The sequence below is a fragment of the Crassostrea angulata genome, chromosome 6 (genome assembly GCF_025612915.1).
Source record: "Crassostrea angulata isolate pt1a10 chromosome 6, ASM2561291v2, whole genome shotgun sequence".
In the NCBI taxonomy this organism is placed as follows: Eukaryota; Metazoa; Mollusca; class Bivalvia; order Ostreida; family Ostreidae; genus Magallana; species Magallana angulata.
The window spans coordinates 42,981,805-43,009,725 of record NC_069116.1 but is presented as its reverse complement, the minus strand read 5'-3'; the positions used below and the strand labels follow the sequence as shown (position 1 = coordinate 43,009,725).

The 27,921-nt window shown below is 33.8% G+C and overlaps 3 protein-coding genes and 2 pseudogenes across 3 annotated transcripts; 2 read left to right on the top strand and 3 right to left on the bottom strand.

The window, feature by feature from the left end:
- The first annotated feature begins 5,140 nt into the window (after positions 1-5,140).
- On the top strand, positions 5,141-7,915 carry LOC128186861 (uncharacterized; annotated as a pseudogene).
- Positions 7,916-8,238: 323 nt separating this feature from the next.
- On the bottom strand, positions 8,239-9,869 carry LOC128186860 (uncharacterized). Its single transcript, XM_052856800.1, has 4 exons — positions 9,656-9,869; positions 9,198-9,413; positions 8,645-8,890; positions 8,239-8,535 (listed from the first exon to the last, which is right to left on the bottom strand). The coding sequence occupies exons 1-4, from the start codon at positions 9,674-9,676 to the stop codon at positions 8,272-8,274; spliced, it is 747 nt and encodes a 248-aa protein (XP_052712760.1). The 5' UTR covers positions 9,677-9,869; the 3' UTR covers positions 8,239-8,271.
- A 5,322-nt stretch (positions 9,870-15,191) lies between these two features.
- Positions 15,192-17,937, bottom strand: LOC128186859 (ras-like protein rasU). Its single transcript, XM_052856799.1, has 4 exons — positions 17,299-17,937; positions 17,124-17,209; positions 16,859-17,036; positions 15,192-15,961 (listed from the first exon to the last, which is right to left on the bottom strand). The coding sequence occupies exons 1-4, from the start codon at positions 17,774-17,776 to the stop codon at positions 15,693-15,695; spliced, it is 1,011 nt and encodes a 336-aa protein (XP_052712759.1). The 5' UTR covers positions 17,777-17,937; the 3' UTR covers positions 15,192-15,692.
- A 664-nt stretch (positions 17,938-18,601) lies between these two features.
- On the bottom strand, positions 18,602-20,062 carry LOC128187528 (uncharacterized; annotated as a pseudogene).
- A 3,556-nt stretch (positions 20,063-23,618) lies between these two features.
- Positions 23,619-25,127, top strand: LOC128190569 (GTP-binding protein Rit2-like). Its single transcript, XM_052862661.1, has 4 exons — positions 23,619-24,040; positions 24,165-24,253; positions 24,370-24,553; positions 24,731-25,127. The coding sequence occupies exons 1-4, from the start codon at positions 23,620-23,622 to the stop codon at positions 24,982-24,984; spliced, it is 948 nt and encodes a 315-aa protein (XP_052718621.1). The 5' UTR covers position 23,619; the 3' UTR covers positions 24,985-25,127.
- Positions 25,128-27,921: the final 2,794 nt, after the last annotated feature.

Genomic DNA, 27,921 nt, shown 5'->3' with positions numbered 1-27,921 from the left:
AAGGCTACTCTTCGGGACTACACAAATTCCATCCAGTCTTAATCTGTTTTCAGGTTGAAGCTCTTTATGTAAATATAGTTCTCGGATTGATATGATGTACTGGCTTATAAAAATTTGTTTTAGTAAAAAAATATTTCAAAATGGCCTAGAGAAAGTGCACAGTATTATTTAGATTTATCTTGCAATAAATTATTTGAATAACCGAGATTTAAAAAGTTGCTATGGACTTGACATCAGAGAAAAAGTAGGTGTGTCTCCTACACGATGAAATAAAGGTCAAGTCGGATCTTGTATATGTCAGAAGCGAACAAGAAATAGGGTTCACCAACCCGGAGACCTGGACTTTTGATGAGGTTTATATGCCTAAAAGTTTTTAAATATAATAATCATGATTGCCTGCATACATTTTACTCTGTTCATAACCTTCCTAAATCTTTTTATTTTCACGTTATTTGATCTTATATTTAGGATGAAGCAAAAAATAATCGCCACCCATGTCTTGGTTTCCATGGTGATCGATATTTCAACATTAAAATGAGCGTTGGGCTTTTCCCAACAAGACCTTCAACAACTGATGAGTTGTTCCTTTTTCTTTCAATTCATAAAATTCACTTAAGATGAAGGAGCTTGCAAAATGATGTATCATATTTTCCTTAAAAGAATATTAAAGGTCCTATAAACAGTATCACGTAAAACAGATTTATGCCTAACTTTTGATGTGTAACATAGACTGGTAGATTTACACTTAAATGATCTTATTCACAGGGACAAAGCGTCTCCGAATCAGAGGCTTTACAGGTTGCACAGAACAGGGAACGAAGATGTGGCATTCTTTGCGGACAACCCTTTCTCAGAATAAACAAGAGATGTTTGGAAACATCTACAAAGAAAATGAACGTAAACAGCAAATATTTGGAATTTTTCTAAGTACAAGGGGCATAACTCTGTCGAAAACTGCTCTATCATATCCAAAATCAAATTGACCTTGATATTATTTAGATAAACCTGTATACTAATTTTCATATCAATATATGCACCCTCTGTGAAGAAAATGAGCGGAAAATGCAAATAACTGGAATTTTTCTACGTCCAAGAGCCATAACGCTGTCGAAAATTGCTCGATCGTACCCAATATCAAACTTCACCTACATATTATCATGATAAACCTGTATACCAAATTTCATTTCAATATGTTCATCCTCTGCAAAGAAAATGAGCGGAAACTGCAAATAACTGGGATTTTTCTACGTTAAAGGGCCGTAATTTTTTCGAAAATGGCTCGATCGCACCCAATATCGAACATGACCTAGATATTATCATGATTAACCTGTATACTAAATTTCATTTCAATATGTTCATCCTCTGCAAAGAAAATGAGCGGAAACTGCAAATAACTGGGATTTTTCTACGTTAAAGGGCCGTAATTTTTTCGAAAATGGCTCGATCGCACCCAATATCGAACATGACCTAGATATTATCATGATTAACCTGTATACCAAATGTCATTGCAATATGATCATCCTCTGCGAAGAAAATGAGCGGAACTTGTAAATAACTGCAATTTTTCTACGTCCAAGGGCCATAACTCTGTCGAAAATTGCTCGATCGTACCCAATATCGAACACGACCTAGATATTATCATGATTAAGCTGCATACCAAATTTCATTTCAATATGTTTATCCTCTGCGAAGAAAATGAACGGAAACTGTTTGTTGACCGATAGACAGCAGCAAAGCGATATGCCCTTCCTTCTTCGAAGGGGGGCATAAAAAGAAATATTTTTTTCTTTTAGGACGTCCCACACCTCATCACAACCATTAGAAGTAATATTCACAAGTCTCGGCCAGGGTGCACCAAATAAATATCTGTGGGCGAGTAATTTAAATAAATGGGTGTAGTCCAATAATAAACAATTAGCTATATAACCATGACCCTCCTGTGCTTATTCATACTTATAATTCAAATCTTTCATGGTCATATTTTGAGACAGTTTATAATGATGACATGCAAGGACGGTTGTTCAGGACCAATAAATATTACGACTATGTTCACTTAACTCCTTCATCGACCATGGATCTCCGTCTGGCAGCACTGGTGCCCATTTACCCGACATGCTCTAGCAGCATCTCAAAAAAGAAACAAGAGATGTTTGTAAAACACTTAAGACCCCCTCCCTTGGAAACATCTGCGAAGAAAATGAACGGAAACTGCAAATAATTGGTATTATTCCAATTTAAAGGGGCATAACTCTGTCGAAAATTGGACGATCGTACCAAAAAATTGACCTATAAATTATTATGAGAAAGCTGTATACCAAAATTTATTTTAATATGTGCATCCTCTGCGAAAAAATGAATTTAAACTGCAAATAATTGGAATTTTTCCAAGTTCACGACGCATAGCTCTGTCGAAAATTGCTTGTTCACACCCAAAATCGAACTTGATCTAGATATCATTATGATAAACCTGTATACCAAATTTCATTTCAATATGTGCATCATACACGAAGACAAGTGAAAAGCTGTCAATGTGACAGCAAACCGGGTTTTCTTTTATGTTAACTGTATCCATAATCCATGTCAACCCGTATCCAGTGAAATGGAGTACCCTATATACAACATTTTGCCAAAAAATGACTAAGTTCAAAAGCTGGTATTTTTTTCATAAATAATCAGAAATCAAAATCCTATCAATATGCACACCTCTGATATATGTACAATTGATCTGCAAAAGAACAACTTCCTATCTTGAAAACTGTAGGAGGAGTTATCCGTACAATGAGGGTACCCTATATGCAATATTTTGCCAAAAAATGACTAAGTTCAAAAGCTGGTATTTTCTCGATTAATTATCAGAAATCAAAATCCTAGCAATATGCACACTTCTGATATAAGTACAATTGATCTGCGGAAGAACAACTTCCTATCTTGAAAACTGTAGGAGGAGTTATCCGTACAATGAGGGTACCCTTTTGGCAGCCGCCCGCCCGCCCACCATTTTCATCATTTTAATAACCGGATTTTTCCGTTGGAAAACCCGGTTAAAAATGAACGGAAACTGCAAATAATTTGAATTTTTCTATGTCCAAAGCACATAACTCTGTCAAAAAATGTTTGACCGTAAGAAAATAAAACTTGTTCTAGATATTATTATGATAAATCTGTATACCAAATTTCATTTCAATATGTGCATCTTACGCGAAGAAAATGAACGGAAACTGTTGGTGGACCGACTGACCGACGGACAGCAGCAAAGCAATATCCCCTCCCTTCTTCGAAGGGGGTCATAAATTTATTAATATTGGCTTCATATCAAAAACTGATAATTGACCTTTAATAGTTACAGATATCTAAATATATTACATGTGTATGTGTTAAGAAGGTCTTTTGGCAGAGTGGTATCTGCCTATTATGGCCCAGTGATGGTAGAAACCCCTGAACTCTTTCAAATGATGGACAGGTTTTTTGATCGTAGATTTGAGGTATTAATAAACACCCCTGCGAATGTTATTGTCATTTAAATTTAGACCACGTGGTTTTATTTGACCCTTTCAGTTTCGCAGTAAAAATCGTGCCTCGGGATAATAGTATATTTCCTAGAATCTAAAGGTACAAGAGTCAAATGTAAAATCCAGGCGTTTATTGATTTTAAACATTATCTTCATTAATTAAAGGATAAATCGAGTTCTAGAAATAAATAAGTCAATAGAAATTATAATTTTTTCCGCTATTGCAACAATTAACATGCTTAGTAACGGTCCCCCTTTTAGGATTAATGTTTGATCCGCGCCTGACCTAGTAATAGCATCAATTGTAAAACAGACTACAATATTTTATGCAGAATATTCCTTGAAAATAGCTCAATATACTAAGTTTTTATATAAACCAAACACCCATTCTTTTTTTACAAAGCATGGTATTGCATGCCAAAAGCCTCAAACATGGCTATGATTTTATTAGGCAACCAATGTTTACGTATTTTGAGAATATTATCCGAACACTTATACTTCCTCTCAAAATTTCACAGGAACTGAACAAACCTAGGTGAAGTCTTGTGAACTTTCATTCGAGCATCTCTGGATTTATTACATACTTAGCAACGATTAAGAAAACATTCCGAACACATTCGCAGGGGTGATAAAGACAAAGAGACACTCCAACACTATCAGATTGATGAGTTCTCAGATAAGATGATTTTATTCTTAATTTTGCCAAGACGGAATAATACAAGTACATAGTACACACGCCATAATTTTGTTAATTTTCTTTGTGTTTGAGAGGCGAGTTCCTAGATTATTTAAGTAACTGGCAGGCCTCAGTGACAGCAAGGCCAGGGTTTACAGAGCAGGAGATCTTCTGACATCAGACAATCGAAGGAACTGTCATGACAGCAGTAGATTACTTTTTGATCAAAACAGAACATAAACTATTATATATTTTGAGGTGTGTCAATTCAAATGGCAAAATGAATCATCTAGTGTGAATATTTTATAAACAAGCAAAATTCGAAAATAAATTTTTAACTTGAAGTGGATGCCTTCGTTGAGGCTGTCACATTAAAATTCATCATTGTATATTTTAATTTAACCACATATCCCGTGGTGAGCCCTTTAGTGTTTTAGTTTTACGTATTTGTAAATACTCTTATTGAACCTCAGTTCACTGTGCCTTAAACCCGCCAGTCCGTGCAGTGTCAGTTTGGACGCGGCAATCCAGAGAGAAGGACGTACTTATACTTCTCTCGTGACAAACCATCCAGTACCTATGCATGTTGTCAATTTAAATAGCTGTGTGCCGACTCTGGTGTGAACCTGGTACCGGCTTTTTCTGAGGTCCCTTTTTCCAGCCAGTGTGTAAACCCACTTTCATCGATGGTGGTGCTCATTAATGAATAGTGGTGCTCATTAGCGAATATTGGTGAAGTATTGTGTATGCTAAGTGGCCAGTGGAGAACATTGTCTCATTGAGGACCTTACCAGCACATTCTTGTTTAGGCCAAGTGGCAGTAGACTACATGACCATTGGAGGACCTTACCAGTCCGAGTATTAGGACAACTACTTAAAGACTATGTATCGATTCAAACTATATTAAATATGTAAAAACAATGTAAAATATCTTCTTATTCTTTGTCTTAAAGAGACACGGTGACGCAAAAACTAGTGAATTGGATAAAATAGAATTTTTGGTGGCTTTTGTAAATTTTGTTCAGTTCTTGAAAATATAAGGTTTCACAAAATAACAAGTTTTTTAAAGTAAAAATTCAATTGTTACGGATAAAAATATAATTACTCGTTGACCAAACACGTAAATATTGTTCGCTTCTCCTTCTACAATTGTACGCATGCGCAGAAACGACATAAACAAAAATGGAGTCTAGCCACGAGAAACGAAAAGTGGATTGACCGAGGTTTTTGACGGATTCTGCAAAGAAAAGAATTGCCAGAGAAAGGAACAGGGCAGCCGTGTTCAGAACAAAGGTGTACCTTGGAGACCAGTATGTTAAAGAAAGAGGAACTTGGTGAAACGCATGCTGTGAAATGTTCATCTCTGGGGGGCCCCCACGGGGTATTTATTGAATAAACGTGGAAAACATAAACAAAGTCGTTAAACACAACGAATGCGGCCAAACATTTTAATAATTGATACATAATATACGTTAAAAAGTTGACTTTTTTTATTTCTGGAACAATCATAATAGCGAGCGCAGCGAGGCGGCGCGAAGCGCCGCTCGCGTAGCGAGCTCGATAGACAACGTGTACGAACGGAGGAAATTCGAGTTAAAATCTGCACATTGTTCAAAGAAAATTTTGTGGACCCGCGTGAAAACGTTCTACTATCCCAGTGATCCTTTGCGGTGCATAGCAAAATCGTGGAACAGGAAGTGTTTCTACGGAAAATTCTTACCTCTACATCGCATACGCAGTACATCATTTTCATTTAACAATAAAAAAAATCCTTCTAAAAACATTACAGTAAACAAATAAGCTTACGTATATATGAACTTTATATGACGTCATTTCCTTCTCCGAATTTGTCCGACAATTTACGAAAACTGTCGAGCGCAAAAGAATGTTAACTATGACGTCTCGCGTTTTAAATTCCCGCGATACATTTAGAGGTGGATCAAGCATATGTACTGGATCATGTAGGAAGTACTCAGTATCAGTGTTAACGGTGACTCTTTGGCTGATTAGTTTTGTTTTGATGATTTTTTTTGCTTAGTAAATACACATGCAAGTTCCATGCTAAATGTATTGTCATATTGATCCAATCATACATGCATACGTTAGGTAGGTGACAAAAATTATTAAGAAAGAAAAGTCTAATCATTATTAGATCTACGTGCAGCCACGTCATTTTGTAATGAATAGATAAAAGAAAAGAATTAAACTGTTAAAATATCTACCGTTACAAGTATTTGTTATATTGTTGCATATGTGGTCAAATAATATTGGATATCACACACTAAGAAAGGGGTGAGGGCACATGTCTACAACGCTTATATAGCGTACAAAAATTAAAAAGATTTAAAACAAAATTAATGTCACAGAGGAAAATAATTAAAACACGGGTTACAGCAAGGAACAAAATGAGAAATAACAGACAAAATTTATTTTTTACTGATTTTAATGATCATTATTAAAAGGTAAAGAAAAGATAAAACATAATTGTATCTACATAAAAAAAACGGCGATGTGTTTATCAAAATATTTTAATACAATTTAAGTCTGTTTAACATTTTATTAATGCTCAGTGGTAGTTTGTTTAAGTGTATAAGACTAGGAAGGGGCCATTGGAATAAAAGTTTGATAACTTCGGGTTCCTTGCGGTGGTAAACGTTTTCGAGACAAAGCCAAAGTTTTTTGGTTAGGGCAAGTCCACGGGTTGCATTTAACAATGATGACAGATGTGTGGTTCCTTCTGCGCTCGCCCCAACGGTCACACCGTAAAACATATTATGTACATTTAATAGCAAAAGTTGCTGGTAATGACACAGTAAAAAAGAATTCTATATACAAAAAAGTCCAAACCTCTAAAGCTTTCAACGCAATGATGTATTTCATTTAATAGGTTTTCTACAGGCAGTGAGACAGAGTCAAGTTCAGCCAAAGGAGCCCCCTATCATCAGCAAGGTAAGGCATCAACTCCTGTCACAAAATTCAGGAAACGTCACCTTTGTCTCCTCAGCCCTGAGGTAAATTTAAACAGACAATTGAAAAAAAATAAACACTGAAAAGTGATACACACAAGAACATGGGCAATATATGATAAAAGTTTTTTTTTTCATTTTCGAATTGATTGCTTATTTTGAAACTTTATGAAAATTCCTATTTAGGGATAATAAGGCTTGGCATCAAACCATGCAAATTATTGGGCAAAAATGGTAGGAAAGCTAATATGTAATGTTGTCTCACTTTGTCAAAGGCAGAGGGCAACTAAGCATTTCATTGTCTTTCCTTGCACTGAAGGACAAATCTAATTCTAGTAGGATTGCCTTCCAGGGGATTTTATATACATGTATAAGATAATTCTCATTATGATATGATTAATTTATTGTAAATGATGTTATTCTCGTTTTTACTTTAGAACACTTTTATTTGATTTTTTTTGGTTATATTTTAAGTGAGAACACAAATACAGATGTAGGTCCAGCAGTCTTAAGATTATCCATTCAACCATCACCTCAACCAATAACCAGTAAACAAGAATCTCCTGGGTTAATCTGAAACCAATATTGTAATCGTTTTGGTTAACAGTTGTCTATCAATCAATTTATATGGGGACTAAATATATACCGGTAGCTAAGTACATGTAATTAGAGTGTTGGAGGATTAAATAGGTTGGCTTACGTACCAATTTACATTTTTGATATATAAAATTGATCACAGAACTTCTAATAATATGTCTAAGATATGCATACATGTATCATTGTACCGGAACATACAGTTTGTCCATATGCATGTATATCTGTACATGTTGGAAAATTGTTATAAATTTGGAAATAAAACTATTGATATTATATTATTAAATGCTACCTGAAAATTAACAGTTTCATATAATTATCCATTCCATCCTTTGCTTAAGTTACTGATAGACTTTTAAGTCACACTCATACAATGTTGAAAATTATTCAAATTAATATGCTAGTCAAGACATGGTATCTAAGTTTTTAATAAATTCGTTTAAATAATTTAAAATCTGAATTCTCACTTATTTTGGTGAACACTATCGGGTTATGCAAAACAACAGCAAAATGAATTTTAACATTTTTATTGCAATGGATCATTTTTAAATCCAACATAACGACCAAGTGGGTCGGGAAATTTTTCTCTCATGCGCCAGACACAACAACTTGGAATAACACGTCTGTCTCCTGCCCCGAGCCTACCATAGTGCCAAAGAACAAACTGACGGTAGGCTGCATGTCTGTTCGCTCGGTTCCTGTCCTTGTCTTCTGGCATGGCCAGGATATCCTGCCGGTAAAGTCTGGCTACAGCCAGGACAGCCTCATCGAGCAAAAAAACTCTGAAATCCTGTTGATGACATAAAACATTATACTGGTACATGTGAATGATTTATGATTGTAACAACTTGTAAAAAGTTTCATTACTTTTTAATTTGGTGACAAAATAATCCACTTACAGGTAGTCTAGAAATGCAACTCTCCGGATCTTTTTGACAACACAGTCGTTCCCTTTGAGTTTGCATTTCCTTACAAAAAGTGCAGACACACCAAGACGGTTGTGACTGCGAGGGCATAGGACCTTCAGGTTGCTGTGGTTCCTTGTTGCTGGAGCCCAGAATAGCAAGCAAGTACTCTGGATTCTCCTCGACAACTCTTACGAGAGTTTCCCTCATCTCAGTAGGGGAGAGTGCATCAACTCTTCTCTAAAAAAAATATTAAATGAAAGAATATATATGCAAATTTATAAATTTAGTATGTGAATTTACATTATAACATATAAGCCCATAATAAGGGTTTAGTGCATAATAAATACATTTCTTCAAAATTTATATATGCAAAAGGAATCATGCAGTATGCAATTTCATTTTATTCAAACTTATAAATACCAGTATTGTCATTGTTTCTGTACTGTACATGCTCCTAGCTAGTGAGCCTTTGTTCAGTCTGTTGAAATTACATTTCCGACTTAATATAAAATGGAATAAAAAAATAATTTTATTTAGTATATACCCCAATGTCTCGCCTACGCTCTTCCAGTGCTGCGAGTGCTTCGTCAGCGGGTTGTTTTCTTTTGCTGGCTCTGTTAACAGGCCTGGTAGCCCACGGCCGTTGTGACTCAGCCCGAACCGTTCGAGGACGCCCTCTCCCCCTTCCCGACACCTTTCGTGGTCTCCCACGCCCCCTTCTCTGAATTGTCCCCTCCTCGGTCGATTCGTCGTCTGTACTCTAAAAGGGAAACAGTTTTGCATCAATTGACACATTTAAGCAATTTCAGTCTAATTCCCCCGCCGAAATGTCGGTATATCCTGTCCCTTCATGGGGCCCCACACAATGAAATCTACCATTTATGGTTATTTTAAGTTGATTATCCAGACAAAAACGTTATAATGTTAAAACATATTTACATTTAAACCATTTAAACAGATATATACATGTACGCTATATGCAATTGTACCTGAAAGTCTTACCTCGTTGTATTCCGATTCCATCCTTTTCTGTCGCTTGTCAATTAATGTCACGTGACACTAAACGTAAACTAAAAACCGTTCCGGATCATGCAATCTTAGTTTTCCAGGTGCATGCAAATTGCATGTTTCGTCTGCATTTCGGTGCAGATGAATGCACAAAAACTTGGCTATGGGCATCTTTCTTCACAATCTTTGAATTTTATGAAAAATACTTACGACATAAAATATATGTTTGAGTCACCATGTCTCTTTAAAGTAAATAAAATTTTAACCAAATATAGTAGTATTCCGCTCGAAAATCTGTGACAGACGGTAAGGTATATCTTCTAAGACATGGTGTGCCATACATATTAAGCAAAGTGTTCTGTAAAGACCCTCTTAAGGAGCATTTCTGGAGACACAGGGGACTGGTGGATCGACATGACAACCCCACTGTGCACCAGTTCATGATCAGGTTAGTGAATTTTCCTAAATATTAATTGTCGAGAGGAATGAAGCTTTACAAATAGTGAGTTTTAATGATGATAAATTTAATATCATACACTTCAGATTTGTCTTCATCTATCAGTTATTCAACTAACAGAAATTTAAGGTTTTTGAAATTTTTTATTGCAATGTCATAGCCACAAAATTAAACACCATTTATTATCATAAATGCAACAAACAAACTCGTGTTTATTTAAATATTAATATTTCAGCTTCCAAGAAAACAAGCTGAGACTACAAAGGACACTAGCTAAAGACCAACACAGCAGGCAGGACAGGGGAGAAGAGGCAGCCAACAGTTTCCAATAGTCCAGATTTTTAAAAAAAAATCAACAATGAAATCAAATAAATCCAATGAAGTAATCGAGAGATTTTGTTATTGATCAACATTGTAGATATATTTGTTAAATTATAAGAACAGTAGGTAAGCCTTTATAATACAACAAGCATTCTGAGAGTATTGCGAATTAAGCAATACATGACCCCTACCGGTTTGTATTATTCTATGAAGGCTTCGAAGCATACAGCTATTTCAAAACTATTACAAACGAGATGTTATGCTTTAATCAGAGATAAAAGAACAGAGGAAATTCAAACTACATATTTGATATAGAAAATAAATTAAAAGTGGGTAAAATAATACTCTTTATTTTATCTCCTGTAATTTCGCCAAGTATTTGCTGGTAGAAATTTGTGAAAACAATGCACTGTTATGCAGCATATCATTTCTTACCGTCTTCTGTGGCCAACCTGGTAACGAACCCGATTGTAATAATACAAAAAACCCTGTCGATGAAATTTACAACACAATGCTTGGCACTATTTTACAGAACTTGTTTGTTTGTTAGAAACATTAAAAGGAATGGTACAATTAATGCACGATATTATTACTGACTACATACTTTCCTCCTTATTCAATACACACTTAACCCGATAACGAACCCACACATATAAAAATTAATTTTTTCTAAAAATTTGTCAACCAGACGCTACAAAAGTGTAAACTTGATCTGTAGTTTGACATTTTGAAGCTGTTCAGCAAATTTCATATTATTCCTCAAATGCATAAAGAAAAAAAGTGTGGAAAACTGAAGTGGGACAGACAGACGGACGGACGGACGCAGAGGAAAGCTATAGTCCCCTTCCGGTGAAACCGGTAGGGGACTAATAATGCACATGAATAAAGTCTTTAATATTTAGTGTTGATTGTTTAAAAAAAACCTTGAGATAACATTTGGAATTGTTTTGAGAATTTCATCACAAAATTTGGGGTTTAAAACCATAAAATTCATAATTTATAGTGGGTAACTGACTAATACATATATAAAAAGTGCACGACCTTTTAAATACTTTAATCCTAAGACAACTTTCAAGAAATAAAACCGTTTGATAGACTTACAAAGAGCTTTGACACCTAATTTGTGAAAAAGGGACAATATTGTTAAAAAACAACTCTTCATGCACATCAGTTTTTGACTCGATGTATTATGTACAGTTATTAAATTTTGTTACAGCATCATTTTTCAGACAAACGAAATCAGTAAATTGACGAAGTGTAGGAACAGATATTGAAGTACACAACTTTCTCAAAACTACCTCCAAGATCATAAAAAATCTACAATATCTGATGATGGCTGCGTCAGAGTACCTCTATAGATATCAATGTAGTTGTACCATCTCTCTCTGTTGATTTATCTAGGCATTGCTCAATGTCAGATTGTGAACACAAGTTCCTTTTGCACCGAAAAGGCACATAGCCTGCAATGTAAGCAATGTTATCTCTCATCGGATTTCAGAACCTTGCAAAAGCCTGCAATGCAAAACCTTGCCACCTGCAGTATTACATTTGCTGGTAATTGACATTGAGGTTTGCTTATGATTTTCTCGGCTTTTAAAAGTGAAATATAATCAGAAAGCTGGTAGTTTTTGTTTTTTTTTTATAATTTTAGATATTTCAACAGTTATTAAAGGACATATCGCATGTTTCTAAAGTATGGGACATTTTACATTTTTTTGGCTTCCTTGTGCTATTTAATAATTACTTTAAACAGTTTGTTAACGGTAGAACAGCGATAATTAGCCATAATATCAATTTAAACTATAGCCACGATCGTTTAAAAACTCGTTAATTAGATAGCGTGTCACGTGGTACAGTGACGTCACATGCGACCTTCTTCAAACAGCTGGTTGTGAACAAATTGTAGGATTAGAATTATTTTCTTTGAATCTTTGAAAATTATCCACCACGTACGTTGTTTTTTTTTACATGCAGACTAAATTAAAAGAATCCTATTATTCAGTCGTACATGTTTGAGCCAACAGTACGGATAAAAAACGATGATATAGCCGAAGAAGCGACGATCAAGTCGGCAATAACGATCAAATTGATCGACGTGTAAACATTGTAAACACAACTTAGTAAGGATTTTAGCTCATATAAATCAGTTAAAGTCTTGTTTTATGGCGTTCCTAACGACTCAGAATGTTCATTAGGCCTACTGTAAAACTGTGGTGCACAAGAAGTTTGTTTCTTCGGCCGTAACTGGTCACAGCTTTCTAAGGTTGTTTAAAAAATACATCATATTACAATGTATAAATATATATAATAAAAGCAGACAAGAATGTTTCCCTTAATTATTGTCCAATCTCTGTATTTTATTTTATCCATTTACGTATAGATGTATTGGGCCTATCAACAAACTTTGTCTATTTATCTCGTAAACATTAAGTATCGACAACTCGATCCTTGACTTATCCCACAAGAAAATAAAACTCAGAAATCTCACCTACCGTACCTAAATAATGATTTCTTCAGAGGTGAGCTATGAATGAAGAAATCATTTATACAAAACAAACGCATACATGAACGTATAGTTTAACAATAAGAAAACAGCTTACGAAGCAAGGCGGTATCCAAAATGGCGTCCTATCTTGTTATTTTTCTCCGATGAACTTGTGTTTTGTACACAGGCACCTGTGTATAAACTACTATTATTTCTCTTTGAAAAATAAATACGATTTATTTATGAAACTTTAATTACAAAAATATACCATATAATTAATATACGTATTGAATGTTTATTTATAAATCCTCTCGTCGACAGATAGACCCCTATTTGTCGCAAGATTTCCGCATACTTTCGGAAGGGAAACTTTAAAAAGCAACACTCCAAATCCCCATTTTTGACGGGTAGAAACACGAGTAGGAGGCACAAAACACCATCATGTCCCGTTATCGGCAATTTAATAGGTGACAATTAGTTTAATTGTTGTTTAAATCTAATCTAATTACAAAGATGGCTAACAGCACCTTCTCGCTCGAGGTCGCATATGACGTCACACATCATGGCGGGTAGATCGAGAGAGAAAGTATGCATATCGCGACATTTGAATTTCATCGCTTTCAAACTCACAAATTAGCCAGATAATTTTATGAAAACGATAATAAACTTCATTTTTAATGAGTATAGAATGATTTTATTAAAAAAAATTCCGAAAATTGAAAAACATGCGATATGTCCTTTCCTTTAAGTGAAAGATGCAGAACCTGGTACATTTAGTTATGCCAGGCGTTTTTTTTGGCTGAAGAGGAGAAGATTTCTGTAATAATTATATGGCTTAGGGACTTTGGAACTGGAACCAATTGGAAATATTGTAAAAATCTTGTTTTTAAAAGTTTACATAGTAATTTAAATGAAATTGGTTAACCTCGTCCATTAACAAATATTGAATTCATGCATAAATTTTATATAGCTAATATTTTTTATTATATTAATTTTATCAGTTCAATTGACGACTTAGTTTTAAATAATTGACAGCATTTTAATTATTATCTTAATTATGGACAATTGTTGATGTTTTATTAGTTATTGTATATTTACAATGAAAATGAAGATGCAAAGTGCAACATATATGACCTATTTTGTAACTTAAATGAATTAACAATTGATATGTAACTTTTAAAGGATAAAGGTTTTCGATTACTGATTTAAAACAAACTTTGAAGATTATTTGGAAATTTAAACCTTCACTTTATGAAATAGAATATAATCAGTGATTTAAGTACAAAAACTAACAATTAAATTTAAGCCAAGCTCTCTACTTTTGTCATCTGTCACAGAAAAATAATTGTAAAATGCATGAAGGCAAGTCATCAGAGAAAATAATATCAAGCCAACAGTATAATGTAATAAATCAATAACACTGTTTCAACTGTCTCTTTAAAAAATGTATTACCATGCACGGACATAAGCATGTTCCTCTGTTTGTTTTATGTTAACAGAACTTAAGTCCAAAACCGTGTGCAACCGAGTTTTTTTTAATTATTTTTTTGTATGGACGGGGCTCCTCAGTCCGGCATCCCGTGGAACTACAGTTCTGCAGCTGGTCTAGATAGTATTTGTCATTTGTTATGAAGCAAGTTTTCTAAAGACTAGATATTATAATTATCGAAGCAGTCCTTGACTTGGTGTGCGCTTCACTTGTTTCAATTTGTTTAAAGGTGAGGAATTTTTATTTTGTGTAGGTATTTTTAACAAATTCTGTAAGAATTTCGACTTTAGGGGGCATTAAAAATGAAAGGAGGTATAGTATTAGGTTCTGGTGATGTATTAAGCATATTAAAAATTTGAATCTGGTCTAGTGCCGTTTGATTGGAAATAAGAATGGCCAAGGTCCATTAAGAAAATTCATATCCATATGAGGATTATATCACCAGAAACATATTTTTAAAAGCACATTTGCTTTTAACTTGACCTGTCAATACAATTGCATTGGTAAAAAAATAAATTCATTGCATATCTGAATTTAATTAAATCGATAAAAATTTATTTCCAGGCCATGAAACCAGGATAAGAACACGTTCATGCTTTGAAATCCAAAAACAATGGAAACACATTCCTATTGCAGTTATAGGGTGTGTATCATAAACCAGGGGAAATTTAAGTTTGTTATGTACGGCTGCTAAGTAAGTTTAACGTCAGTCTAACGTTACTTCAAAATACCAAACCTATGAGTAAGGGCGATGAAATTAAAACAGAATTTTCCAAGCAGATTTTTATTTATTTAAATGAATACAAATGCAGTGAGAATTCAAACTACAAATACAGGTTATCGCTTTAAGAGATTTTTTTCTGATAATCCCATTGAGTATCCGATTAAGTATAGTCCAAAATGTGCTCTAAACATTTCGAATTTCTACAGATTGCAGTATTTTAGCATAATAAAACTGGTAAAAATCAAATTCGAATAGTGGTTTACGTAAAATTAACTTTGGACAGGCTAATGTAAAACAAAAGGAATTGTAGTCACAATTTTTATTTTTATAATAAAACTATTGTTTTCGGTTACACATAAATAAAACCCAAACTTGTGGAAACTTTTCAAATGCAATATTGTCTGCAGGACATAACAAGAAAAAAATTCAGAAAACTGACCAAAGCTACATTTACATGTCAAAGTAACTCTTAAATATACATAATATGACACAGAAACTAGACAACATTATCATGTGTAAATTGCAATATAATTAATTTACATCTTAATCATATTTTTAAAAGACTTTTTCTTCAGAGCCCTTGTATTTTTTTCTTTTTAAGAGTTTTGAAAATAAGCCAAAAATTGGCCTTTTAGATTTTGGAATGGATCTTGGTATGAGTTGTTCATTACATATTTTCTCCGCTTTTTCAGCATCTATACATGTGTCCACCTTAAAGAGAACTTGTTTCGCAATACCATGAAGAAGCGTATCAATATTAGGTTGGCATAGGAGCGAGATTTCAATGTATTTGCAGTTGTGTAGTCTTGCCAAGATCTTCCCATCTGCACAAAATAATGAAAAATATTAATTTCGAATTAAAACACATTCATATGCTGGTAAACCTTGATATTAATACGTGTACTTTTGCGATTTTACCTATACATTTTCACATTTATATCATAATCAAAGTACTGAAGAACTGACGGGAGTTGATTTTGTCGATGTTTATTTATTTTAAAATCAATGATATGTTATTTTGCATGACAAGTACATGTAAACGTAGTTTCTAATTTGAATTACGCATATTTTTATAATATGATTTTTTTGAACTTTTTCGACTAGAATGTCGAGAAACCTCCATATGAATCATGTTAAATAATATTTAAAGATAAAATTAATTCAATCAAACTATGTATCAGTGGTAGAAATATTTCTCGAAAATTGTATGGATCCAAGCAATTATTTTATATTGAACTCTAGTCTCGTTAAACCAAGCGCTCGGCTGACACCGTAAATCTCCGACAAGGGTTTACGGAGACAGCCGAGCGTCGAGTTGAACGAGACTATATCGAACTCTGGCGTAGGAATACATACGACTACAAAAAATATTTAAATTGTTCGTACCATTTAAAATCTGACTATTTTTAAGGCATTTGTTAATAAGTTTCCTTGAAAAACAATGCTTTAGCATACATCACATCGAATTCATCAATTATTTTCAAGAACTAAGTCTTGTCAGGAGCAATGATTTGTGCTGAGGTCCAAACACTGTTTCACTTTCGGTTTGTCCGAGTGACTGCATAGGAGAGTTGATTAAAAATCAACTCCCAAAAATGGATTAAATAGCTACAAATGTTTTACAGATTGCTATAATGCAAGGTGCAAACAATTTCAACAGAAGTGTTTTTTTAAACCGATAAACAGTGCGATACAAAGAGAAAATGAAAACAAGGTCTTACCCTCTCTTGGAATATGCAGGTTCCCAAGATCCAGTTTGTTGGCAATGAGAAATACTGGCTTGTTTACCCTGTATTTGTTCCGCAATTGACGAATTATCTGAGCTACATGAGAGAGTGACCGTCTGTCCGCAAAAGAATACACCAGGATGTAAGCATCACAATCTCGTGGTATATATCTCTGTAATAAAAAAGTTTTGTAAGGTTTTGGATTTATTTAATAAGTGACAAACTAATATAGGAAGGATTCAGTAAAATTTTACCCTACCTGCATCCGCATATCGGTTTCTTGGAATTCAAGGTTCAACTTTTCATCGTCTAGCTGCACGATGACATTTTTGGAAACTTCCAAATCTAAATTTCAAAAATTAGAATCTCAGTTCATATTAATTAAAACTTATTCAAGAAAGAAAGTAAGCAAGTAAAATTATAATTTCATATACCTTCGTATCTCTTTATTTCGGAAATATCGCTTGCATTTATAAGTCGTTGTATTAGACTTGTTTTCCCAACATTTGGCGACCCAACGACGCATATTTTAGAGGTTGCACAAATAGCAGACGTATTAGAAACACGACATTGCTGGCTAAGGTTACGCTCGCAAAACGCAAGACTGTCTTTCCAAAAAAACTTGGAATATCCACCTTTTTGGTATCCTGTAGCCGAGTTCTTAAAGTATTGAACTTTCTTCCTGAGATGATATGATGGTTCGGAAACTGTCATAGATCGAGATTCTCGCATTTGTTTGGGAGTAAATATTTTACCATAGCTGGAGAATGTTCGGGATGTCTTTCTGAACGTCAACTTGTCTGAAGCACTGGGCTCTGCATCTTTTACCGACTTCTTGTGTTCAAGCTTCAAAACTCTTCGCGGTGTCGTATATTGAAACATTGCGAAAAGTTGTATGTTTGAATAAAGCATCGTTTCTCTATTTATATATGTCAACAGTAAAGGCAATCATCCAATGGTATCGACAATAGGCAAATACACTTAAGAAGCGTTAACAACAAGTGATGCTATGAACATGACAAGAAGTGACACTTGTTTCTGAGTTAGAAGTTCATTTAAAGTGGAATAACACACCTGGAAAAAGTCACTCAAATTAACAGGATATTTGTTGATGATTAAAGATAAAATGATAAATAAACTGTACATATGACAAATAAGGGAAAAATTTGCAGTTTGGGGATAAAAAATGAATATCTAAAATAATTATTTCAGTAAGTAACAACAAAAGCCCCTGTGGGATTCGAACTCGGGATGTACTGATCACAAGTCCAACACTTTATCCACTCGGCTATGGAGTAAGTTACATTATTTAGTCCATAAAATCCTTTTTATAAAACTAAATGTTTCGATCAGCGAAAACATCGAGATGGTCTGTCCACCCTGTAAAAGTGGAGAAAAATTACAGTTATGTTCAAGACATAATCCGGCATATTATCACCAGCAGGATAGAATAGAAGATGACATTGGAATGAACAGACCCATGGAGTTGGCGGCAGACGATCCACGGCGGATATCTGCACATTTGGCACCAGTTCCACCACCATCAACGAGAGACATTGTGGCTACTCAAATCTCTAGATTTAAAAATCTAAATAAAACAATCGAGCAATAGACAGCTGAGGGGCAGTAAGGCTTTCATTTGTGACAATATTATGCCATTGATAGGGCTGGGTATTGCCTAGAGATTTTCATATTGCCATGTTCTCTGATATTTATCATGAATTTTATTACAGGGAGCTAAACATAGTGGTTTGCTTCACTTGTATATGGATGATGCTGTAATCAGCAATGGTTACAGGTTTTTCTCTTTGATAATTGTATGTCATTAGTCATCAATTGAAATAAATAATTCACGTTTTTTATATCTGAGATTTTAGATTACAAATTAATAAAAATATGAGCTTTTCTTGTCTTATACAAAATGCTTAGAAGAGAATTTTAGCAACACATGGAAAAAATTGACAACTAACAACTACTTTGTCCTGATTAAAACCAGAACAAAAACTGTTCTGCAAATGTAATTTAATTTCAATTACCCCCCCCCCCCCCCCCCCAACGAAACCTTTATATTGTCCAAATGGATTGGGATACTTGTCCCGGATGCGCCAAACACAACAGCTGGGTCTAATCCCTGTCCCAAGTCTGTCATGTTGCCAAACTATGTACTGCCTGTAGGCCGCAAATATATATGCCCTTTTAAGGTCTTCACCAGGGGGCATGACGAGCAACTCCTCCCTCAGCCTTCTGTCCACTGCAAGAACTGCCTGTCAAGGACAATCAAGTAGAAGTCCTGCAAAAATAAGAAAATGAATCCATATGACATATTCCTTGAGCTATTTTGTTATCTAAATTATATAACTACTCGTTAGTTTAAAAGTGATTAATTGAAGGTATAATACTGAAACTTAAAGTGAATCTGATTTGTCAACTGTTGGTTACATACAGGCAGTCTAGAGTAGCAGTTTGGTCTAGTTCTGCCACAACATCGTCTGCTTCCGTTGGCATTTCCCGGCAATATGTGTAGGTACACCAGGCCGGGGTAGGACCACCTAGATGATGTCCGCCATGCTGTCTGTCGTTCCTGTCCAAAACATCGAACACAAATTCAGGGTGATGTGATGCTATATCGACAACAAGTTTCCTTAGGTCGCAATCCGATAGGCGAGAAATTCTATCCTGAAATAATTAAAAACAGTTTTTGTATGTCTGCACATCTTGTCCAGAATTGCACATATTCGGTCACAAATTGTTGAAAAATAATATTCTTATATCCATGAATTTTCTTTTTCAAATTCAAATTCAATACATATGTTTGGATAACTTAAAATATTAATATTCATACCTGCAACTGACGAATTCTCTGCTCTAAATTAGCTGCTGCTACCTGAGCCCTGTCGGGTCCATCCGCAGCTCCCCTGCGTGGTTGACCTCTTCCTCTTGAAACTCTCCTTGGTCCTCTGCCACTCCCTCTTACACCCCTGAGGGTGTCACGGCCCCGGCCCCGGCCCCGACCCCTACAATTACCAATTGTCTGGTCAGGATCAGCTGACTCGCTGCTGTAAGAACTACCAGTATCATGTGGATACATTGAGCTTCTAGAGTTCTGAAATAACCACAAATACATGTTTGTCTTCTTATATATTTTAAAAAAGTAAGAGGGGTGTTGCAAATTTCCAATGAAGACTATCAAAAATTATGTAACTTGTATCTGATAGATCGATTTTTCCGATTTTTTTTTTAATTTTTGGTTTGTTATTACAGTGTGTATTTGTATGTTTATTTTATTTTTTTCCCTGAATTTTAAAGCAGAGAACTATAATTTCTGCTTTACAGATAAACTGGAATGTGCATATTTACATGTACAAGAGGTAAAATCTAAATATATTTACGAAAACTCTAACATAACACAGTCACCTGAAATTTTATTAAAAACTTGCAAAGATGGCTCAATATAGCCAAAACAATTCAATCCCCTCTAGAAATAAAGTGTTAAGGGTAGGATTTTCCCAACACACTTTTAATAAAGAGGTAAAATATTTCAATTTTGGCTGTTTATTAAACGACTTCTTGATAAAAAAAAATCAGGTGTCCGTGATAATAACAATAGAACGTCTATATGTGGACTGATGAAATAGAGACATTACACATCGAATCTCATATTTATCAATTTTTCATACCCATCTCTTTCCTTATATAATAATCAAGTTTGTTTTATAAGTATGAAACGCTCACAATTTATTACATGTATGATGCTTTATGTTACAATTTTACTGAAATAAAAAAAAATACTCCTTTGGGTACCCCATTCATGTTTCAATGTACAAAACATCGAACGGAAACAATTGTCATTGATTTATTACAAATTATTAATAGAAATGGATTAAATAATACTTTCTGGAAGGGATAGGCCTGCAATACACCTTTCACTATATATGACTAATTTTATTATCACATAAGATTGCTCTCATGTGCTTACCTCGTCATCCAATACGCTGCATCCGGGTATGTGAAACTTAGCTTCGGCAGACGTCGGAAAAACTTCCGATGCATAATTGAGTTCGGACGAGTTTAATCAATTAATTAATGATTAGGAGACTTTTTATAGACAAAGTGATGCATTCTTTAAATATTTGATGTTATATCTTTGTTTTATGGTAACTTTCAGCAGTATGAAAAGTACATCAAAATCGTAGAACTGCTGTTCTCAATATGTGATATAAACTACCTTTATTGCCATAGCGATTGTACAAAGGGTCAGGCATTGATTAAATGAAAAACTGCATGTAGAGATTTGTTACAGTTATCTTTCTTCTTCTGTCAAAGACTTTGTTGAAAAAGATGAGAGCAGAATTCGAGCAGGGGATTTAAAGATTCGAACATTTGTTTTGTGACCACTAACAAATTACATGTAAATCACTAATCGGTGCCTTCTGAAGTCTATAATTGGTTGTCGGGAGTTGACAATGTACTGGCTTACCAATGGTACCTTTGTTTACCAATATTATTTCTAAATGGATAGCTAATTATAGACAATTATTATAATCTAGATCAATGTTATGATTGGTACGTTTAGTGCAACGTCATTCATAATTGAGTACCATATACATCTCTGCTACTTGTAATGACAACACTTTGCCCTATATTTCATATGAACTAGTAAGAATATTAATGAAGTATTTTCTTAAAGTAAATAATATACATAAAAATTACACATACCACTGTTTGTACCGGATTTTTCTTTCTTTTTAAATTATCTTCTTAACTATTCCTTCTAAATAAAGTGTATATTTTTTTTTTACCGATCCGAACAAGTCGCTCATGATCATTGAATCCGGTAATACTTTTGCGAAGTTCCTAACTTTGTCAATATTTCAATTATTAATGAGAAAAGGAAGCATTTTGAAATAGCTTTCTACTAATTAATCATTTTGTGACGTTTACTTTAAAATCACAAAAGTACCTGCTTTATTTAGAAACACATGAGTTAATGATAAATAAAATTAACTGAAAAACATTGTTTCTTTTCTTGGAAATTCCGTAACATTTATATAACATAGCGTTTTAGTGCACGTTTACCGTATGATGACGGAACAACAGTTGAAATATTTTAATCATTCTCTGCACAGAGTTGTAGTTCCAACTTAATAAGAACGTAGAATGCATGTATGATTTCATATGAGTTGATTAATGTATATTGACATCTGATATATTTTAAGATTACACGGTCATTTTGTTCTTTTTAACATTCTTAAAACTCGAGTTTGCAATGTAAAGTTGCTGATCATGAGCGTCAGAGAACATTCTTTACACAACGATGTAGATTACGTTATCAAGCTGATCGTACATATTGTTGCAGGAACTGTTTTTAGAACGTGACACGTACAGATACTTTAAAACCTAATTAGTGGGCGTTTTAAAACTTCTTACACTTCCACGATTCATTATATTTACAGTATCAATATAAATATTATAAGTATGCTTAAAAAACTCACTCAATTCACTATATACTGATTGAATGTGTCTATATAATCTATCATAAAGCCATTTCATGTAAATGTTTTTATTACCTAATCAAAGGGATTTTGTTGTTTTATTGCAGATTAAATATTTTCGTCTATTTTGTATGAGTATTCGGGTTTAAAAAAGGGCTATATTGAACTGCCGGTCAACAGACTGTGATCTATTGACCGCCGGTCAATAGACTGTGATCTATTGGACCGCCTGTCAATAGACTGCTATCTATTGTACCGGCAACGTATTTTAAAAAATGTTCAATTGATACAAAATTAAAAGATAACTTTATATTGTTTATTCTACTATTCTTCTTAAAATTTATCTTTTAGGTCATCTTGGTATTGATTAACAATGACCTGAATGCATAATGGTATAAAAACCTTCTGTAATTTATAATTGTGAACACAAAATACTAAAAACGGAATTAGGTAATAAAACAATTATATAATGCCTGAACGGTCAGTATATTCGGATCTATTGACTGCTCAAGCATTAAATAATTGTATATTAATGCACATCTAATGAGCGCGGATATCTGTTCTTTTGGTACTTTGATTACATCATATGATTTGTGTTTGCTTAGCAAGTGTTGATTTGTGTTTGTGATAAAGAGATACATTGTAATTTATATCATAAGATATTTTGTAAAATTTATAAAGCACTCGAGTGTTTTATATCATGTGATGTTGACTATAATTGGTAACACAGACCTGAATATTTCATTATTACATGCATATGTTTGTTAAGAATCAAACTGGTAAACTTTTAACTTACAAAACATTTGTTTTATTTTAAAAATGCCAATCATTCAAGCACTAATCTTCTTTTTAAGGAGAGAGATAGCCCAACCCCAAAATTTTAACCGTATTTAAACCTAATTTTTATATTAACTCTCAATATATTATTTTTCACCGTACCATTAGCTTAAAGTAGACAGTTTGCTTTTATTTGTTTTCTTTTCTATGATAAGAAGGTTACAAATAGGTTAACAAACCAAAGAGTGTGCCCTTTCTTCCAAGTTGCTACGTGCCTAAAAGCAACATAAACATTTTTAATTATTCACCTGGTGGTAAAAAATATTCACAAAAATTAAAGGATCCCTATTGAAAAAGGCAAACATATATAAATTACTCATGAAAAGGATTGTCTACGTGATATTTTCAAAGTACAAACTAACCAATAACCACCTTTGGTACGCTATAAATAAGGCACAGGCGAATATGTTTCCCTTGAACGCAAGTATGGAAGAAACAATCGGAACAACAAATGCCAATTCTCACAAGCGACTTAATTCTTTCTCTGACTATGGAAAATTGGATCGAACATTATACCCAGCGGAACGAAAACGGTTTCTCACTTTTTCTGAAAGAAATACATGTGAACGAGTTCGAAATTTCACAAAAACAAAACGGGGCATCAAAAATCGTGGAGACTTTCTTCGACTCTCCTCATCAAGTTCTTTGTCTAATGTGGAAACTGATGGACAAGGAAGAAAAGTTTCTGCATTATCTCTATTTTCATACACAAGTGAAGATTGCTTCGAAGAAAATTCAGCTCGCGGGCAACGGTTCAGAATTGTATTGCATGGAATCCCGCGAGTTGGGAAATCGTGTTTTCTTAAACAATTGAGAACTTCCGAGTTCCTAGGAGCATGTCCTGATGGTAAACTTTTTAAATGTAACACCACCTTGTTCTTATGGGATTAACGTAAAGATTGCTATATTATTATTTTAGTTATCGGTAGCGCTCTAGTTGTCTTTAAAGCTAATTCATTTATTTATTACAGGTCCTGATTCTTCTTGTATCACCGTCCCTGTAATATTAGACGGCAAAGAATCCATCCTTGATTTCGTTGAAGCTCATATGTATATTCAAGTATGTTGACTTTCAATTTTGAATAGGTAAACAAATTAAGAATATAGAATACTGCATATTTGTGCAGGCTGATTAATTCTGTTCCCAGTCTCGTACAAATCTGTCTTCTCTTTTAGAATTATGGATGGAATCGCACTTACGACGCTTTTGTAATGATGTTCTCTGTCACAGATAAAAGATCGTTTCATTATATCGCAAACATAGTAGAGCAGATTAGGAAAGAGGTTGGCGACACCAAGCCCATCTACATAGTTGCCAACAAAACAGATCTCATAAGATTTCGGGAAGTTTCTTCTCAAGGTGACACATTTGCAAATCTAAAAAGTCATATTTGCACATATATATATATAAATCGTTTAAATGGATTCTAATTCTTCAATTTTTTTCAATCCACATCCATACTGTCATAATGATCTTTGATTGGAAACGACATTTTATTTTTTTTAATGTAGTAACATATATTTTATTTCATTATAGTTGGAATGAAGTTTGCAAAGAACAACAATTGCTATTACGCTGAAGTTTCGGTGCCCCTGCAATTGAATGTTGATAAACTACTGGTGGACATCACAGATCAGCTTGAGCGCTGTTATAAGACAAACAACACAGAAACAACAGTTAAACCTTCTATGAATACCCAATCAGGGAAACACCAAGGAGGGAGATCATTCAAAAAATCGAGATTCTCACTATTTTCAAGATTACGAAAACTCTTTTTTAAAAATACTTAGAAGTTGTTCCCTGAATCATGATGTGTCTATTTCGTATTTTAAAGTTTGATTATTACTAATAATCATTAGTACCAAACTCGTATGTTTTACATGTAAATATGTATTCATTCTGATAAGCTAATGGAAATAAAATATGCTTCTTTACCAAACTCTAATGTTGTTTTATTGAACTGCTAAACATTCTAACCGTATGATTTAATTACACATTTCATTTTTCGGGTAACGAACCCTTTTTCAAAAAAAATAAAATCAAAATTCGATTAAAAATAGGGAACAAAATATTTTGACAACGTTAGAGTACGTTTGTTCTAAAATCACTTTTAAATATACATGTGATTTCATTTTAAATACACTGAATGATGTTTACAGATAAATATGAATATCAAGTGAACAGGGATAGGATAATGGTAGCGGATATCATGATGGCATGCATTTAAAATCAAAATAAATATCAAATTGTCTCAGTCTCATTAAAGAGTTTGAGCTGAGACGTTGACTGTGTAGATGAATGACGTCACCAATGGTGAAAACCCATGACTGAGGGGTTGGTATAAACATAATGTCCTTCTGACACATTTTAATTTTAGCAATAAAAAATTGCATTAAGACTACTTGATCATATTTATTAGAAAAAAATAGAGTTTATAAGAATCAATCATGCGTTAAAACATAGTAAAATTGTATCAAAAGTTATGTACATGTAAAAAAAATTTACATGTAAAAAAAATTGACGTATAAAAATAATTCTTATTGTTAAACTGATAGGTACATAAGAATTCTTTAGGCAAAACTGATGCTTGGTCCGCGTTGACATTTGTCGGCAGATAAATAATATAATCCCTAAGTAAAAGGAGGATGTAGCTTTTCGACCTTTTATAAAACCGAATTTGTCAGACTGTTTATAGATATAAAGTCTTTATGTTGATTCCTCAAGCTGACTTTTGTAAGAATCAGGCATGTAGGGTTATTTTTTCAGGTACAACAAAGAAACCTTCGGTACACCTATTTATGCGTAGGGTTTGCCTTTAGAATTTTTACTTTTACGGGTAATTTTCACACTTTAAATTTTGGTTAATCTCAAATTCATCCATTGATTGGTCATTATTTACAACCCGTTGCGTTGGTCTCTGTTTGGGTTTGCGCCCAACTCTGGGTCATTCTATGCAGAGACGCAAGCGAATAAAGTAGTTAACCTGTTATTTATATAAGTCTTTTATATTTTTGGTTGTACATGTAGGTAAATAACAATTGATATTAGTTTACTTTTATGTTCTAGGTTTGAGCTTCATACTTTATCTAAGTTTTAGACTTTAGCTTTCATAATGAATTAAAAAAAAATTATTTTGGGTTGTTTAAAAAAAAAGGGGTCTTAACGAGGCCGGGTCTAATTAGTTCTGCCCTAGATTTTTTAAAGAAATTTTTTACCTGAATTTCTACTTATATAATTATTATTTGAAGATTAAAAAATAAAACATTTACCACACTGTTTGTTTAGGGGGTCATCTCAAAGTTTGTTAATCTTTAACATAGGACCCTATGGGATTTCGCTTGAAATGTATCAATTTTGCACATTTTTTAAACTTCTGCCCTAGGGATTTCTTTTTCTGTTCTACATATTAAATTTATTGCTATAAGGCATCAAATGGTCAAATAAAAAAAACCTTTTACCTCCTGGTTTGTTCCAGGGGTCTTATCAAAGTTGATTTTTGTATGCCCAATTTCCCAGATTTGTCAGATAATGGCTATTTTTTATTTGAGAAAGGCGGAAAAGGTGATCTTTATAGTATTATTAAAGCATTCAGACATATTTAAGTAATAAAAAAATATATAACATCACATATCAAGAGTCATTAATATAAAATACATGGTTACTGTCTTGACATATATGAATTAAGCTATATTTAGGCGGGTTAAGAAAACGTGACAGAGGGTTAGGCCTGCTGAACCCTCGTCACGTTTTCGACCCGAGCCCAAATATAGCTTATACTTCGAGACAGTTATGTTTATTCCACAATATAACATTAATTTTACGCATTAAACGAGCAATTTTCAACAAATTTCGCTGAATATCTGCAGTTGAAACTATCACGCCATGGCGTCAACCAAGCAAAAAGATGACGTCACAATACAAATGAAACGCTGCGCGAAAGCGTGCGTACTCGTTCTGTACTCGGCCTCGTTAAATTAGTTTTCAGTTTTTTAATAAATGCAAAGATTTATTCTATTCGAATCAAGCGCTCTTTTAGAACTCCTTCGTAAAGTAGTTAAAAATAACACCTAGTAAAGGTCAACTAAAGTTTTTCAGTGGCGAGTTTTAAAACCTTAATATATACTCATACATGCTGTTGATTATGATTTTATTGATCTTTTCCTAAAGTGTTTGGTTATGATATCTTTGTTTCAAATTGTTCATTCTGTTTACTTGATCACTTCTACATGCATGATTCGAGAAATCGTCATTCTATGCAGGGACGCTTAATGGGGCATGGTCACGATTTTGGTCAAAAATTATTTCATCGATTTCAATGTTAACAATGCTTTAGTAATGCCTTTTTTAATGGGCAACCAAAATTCGAGTGTCATTCGTTGAATTGTAACAAGCATTCTGAGAGTATTGCATAAGCAATACACGTCCCCTACCGGTTTGTATTATTCTATGAAAGCTTCCAAGCACACAACTATTTCAGAGCCATTGTAAACGAGATGTCATGCTTTAATCAGAGATAAAAGAACAGAGGAAATTAAAACTATATAGTTGATATAGAAATTAAATAGGAAATAGGTAAAATAATACTCTTTATTTCATCTCCTGTAATTTCGCCAAGTCTATTCTGTATTCGCTGGTAAAAATTTGTGAAAACAATGCACTGTTATGCACAATATCATTTCTTACCGCCTTCTGTATCCCGAATCAAACCAAACAGTTAAACAGCCCAA

What these genes read in the sequence shown, in the direction of transcription:
- LOC128186859 (XM_052856799.1), bottom strand. Translation starts at nt 17,776, where the DNA reads ATGCTTTATTCAAACATACAACTTTTCGCAATGTTTCAATATACGACA. An exon ending in CGAAATAAAGAGATACGAAG is followed by an intron (nt 17,210 to 17,298) that starts GTATATGAAATT and finishes TTTGAAATTTAG; the next exon opens with ATTTGGAAGTTTCCAAAAAT. An exon ending in AAACCGATATGCGGATGCAG is followed by an intron (nt 17,037 to 17,123) that starts GTAGGGTAAAAT and finishes TTTTTATTACAG; the next exon opens with AGATATATACCACGAGATTG.
- LOC128186860 (XM_052856800.1), bottom strand. Translation starts at nt 9,676, where the DNA reads ATGGAATCGGAATACAACGAG. An exon ending in AGCGTAGGCGAGACATTGGG is followed by an intron (nt 8,891 to 9,197) that starts GTATATACTAAA and finishes TATTTTTTTTAG; the next exon opens with AGAAGAGTTGATGCACTCTC. An exon ending in GTTGCATTTCTAGACTACCT is followed by an intron (nt 8,536 to 8,644) that starts GTAAGTGGATTA and finishes TGTCATCAACAG; the next exon opens with GATTTCAGAGTTTTTTTGCT.
- LOC128190569 (XM_052862661.1), top strand. Translation starts at nt 23,620, where the DNA reads ATGGAAGAAACAATCGGAACAACAAATGCCAATTCTCACAAGCGACTT. An exon ending in CCTAGGAGCATGTCCTGATG is followed by an intron (nt 24,041 to 24,164) that starts GTAAACTTTTTA and finishes TATTTATTACAG; the next exon opens with GTCCTGATTCTTCTTGTATC. An exon ending in AAGCTCATATGTATATTCAA is followed by an intron (nt 24,254 to 24,369) that starts GTATGTTGACTT and finishes CTTCTCTTTTAG; the next exon opens with AATTATGGATGGAATCGCAC.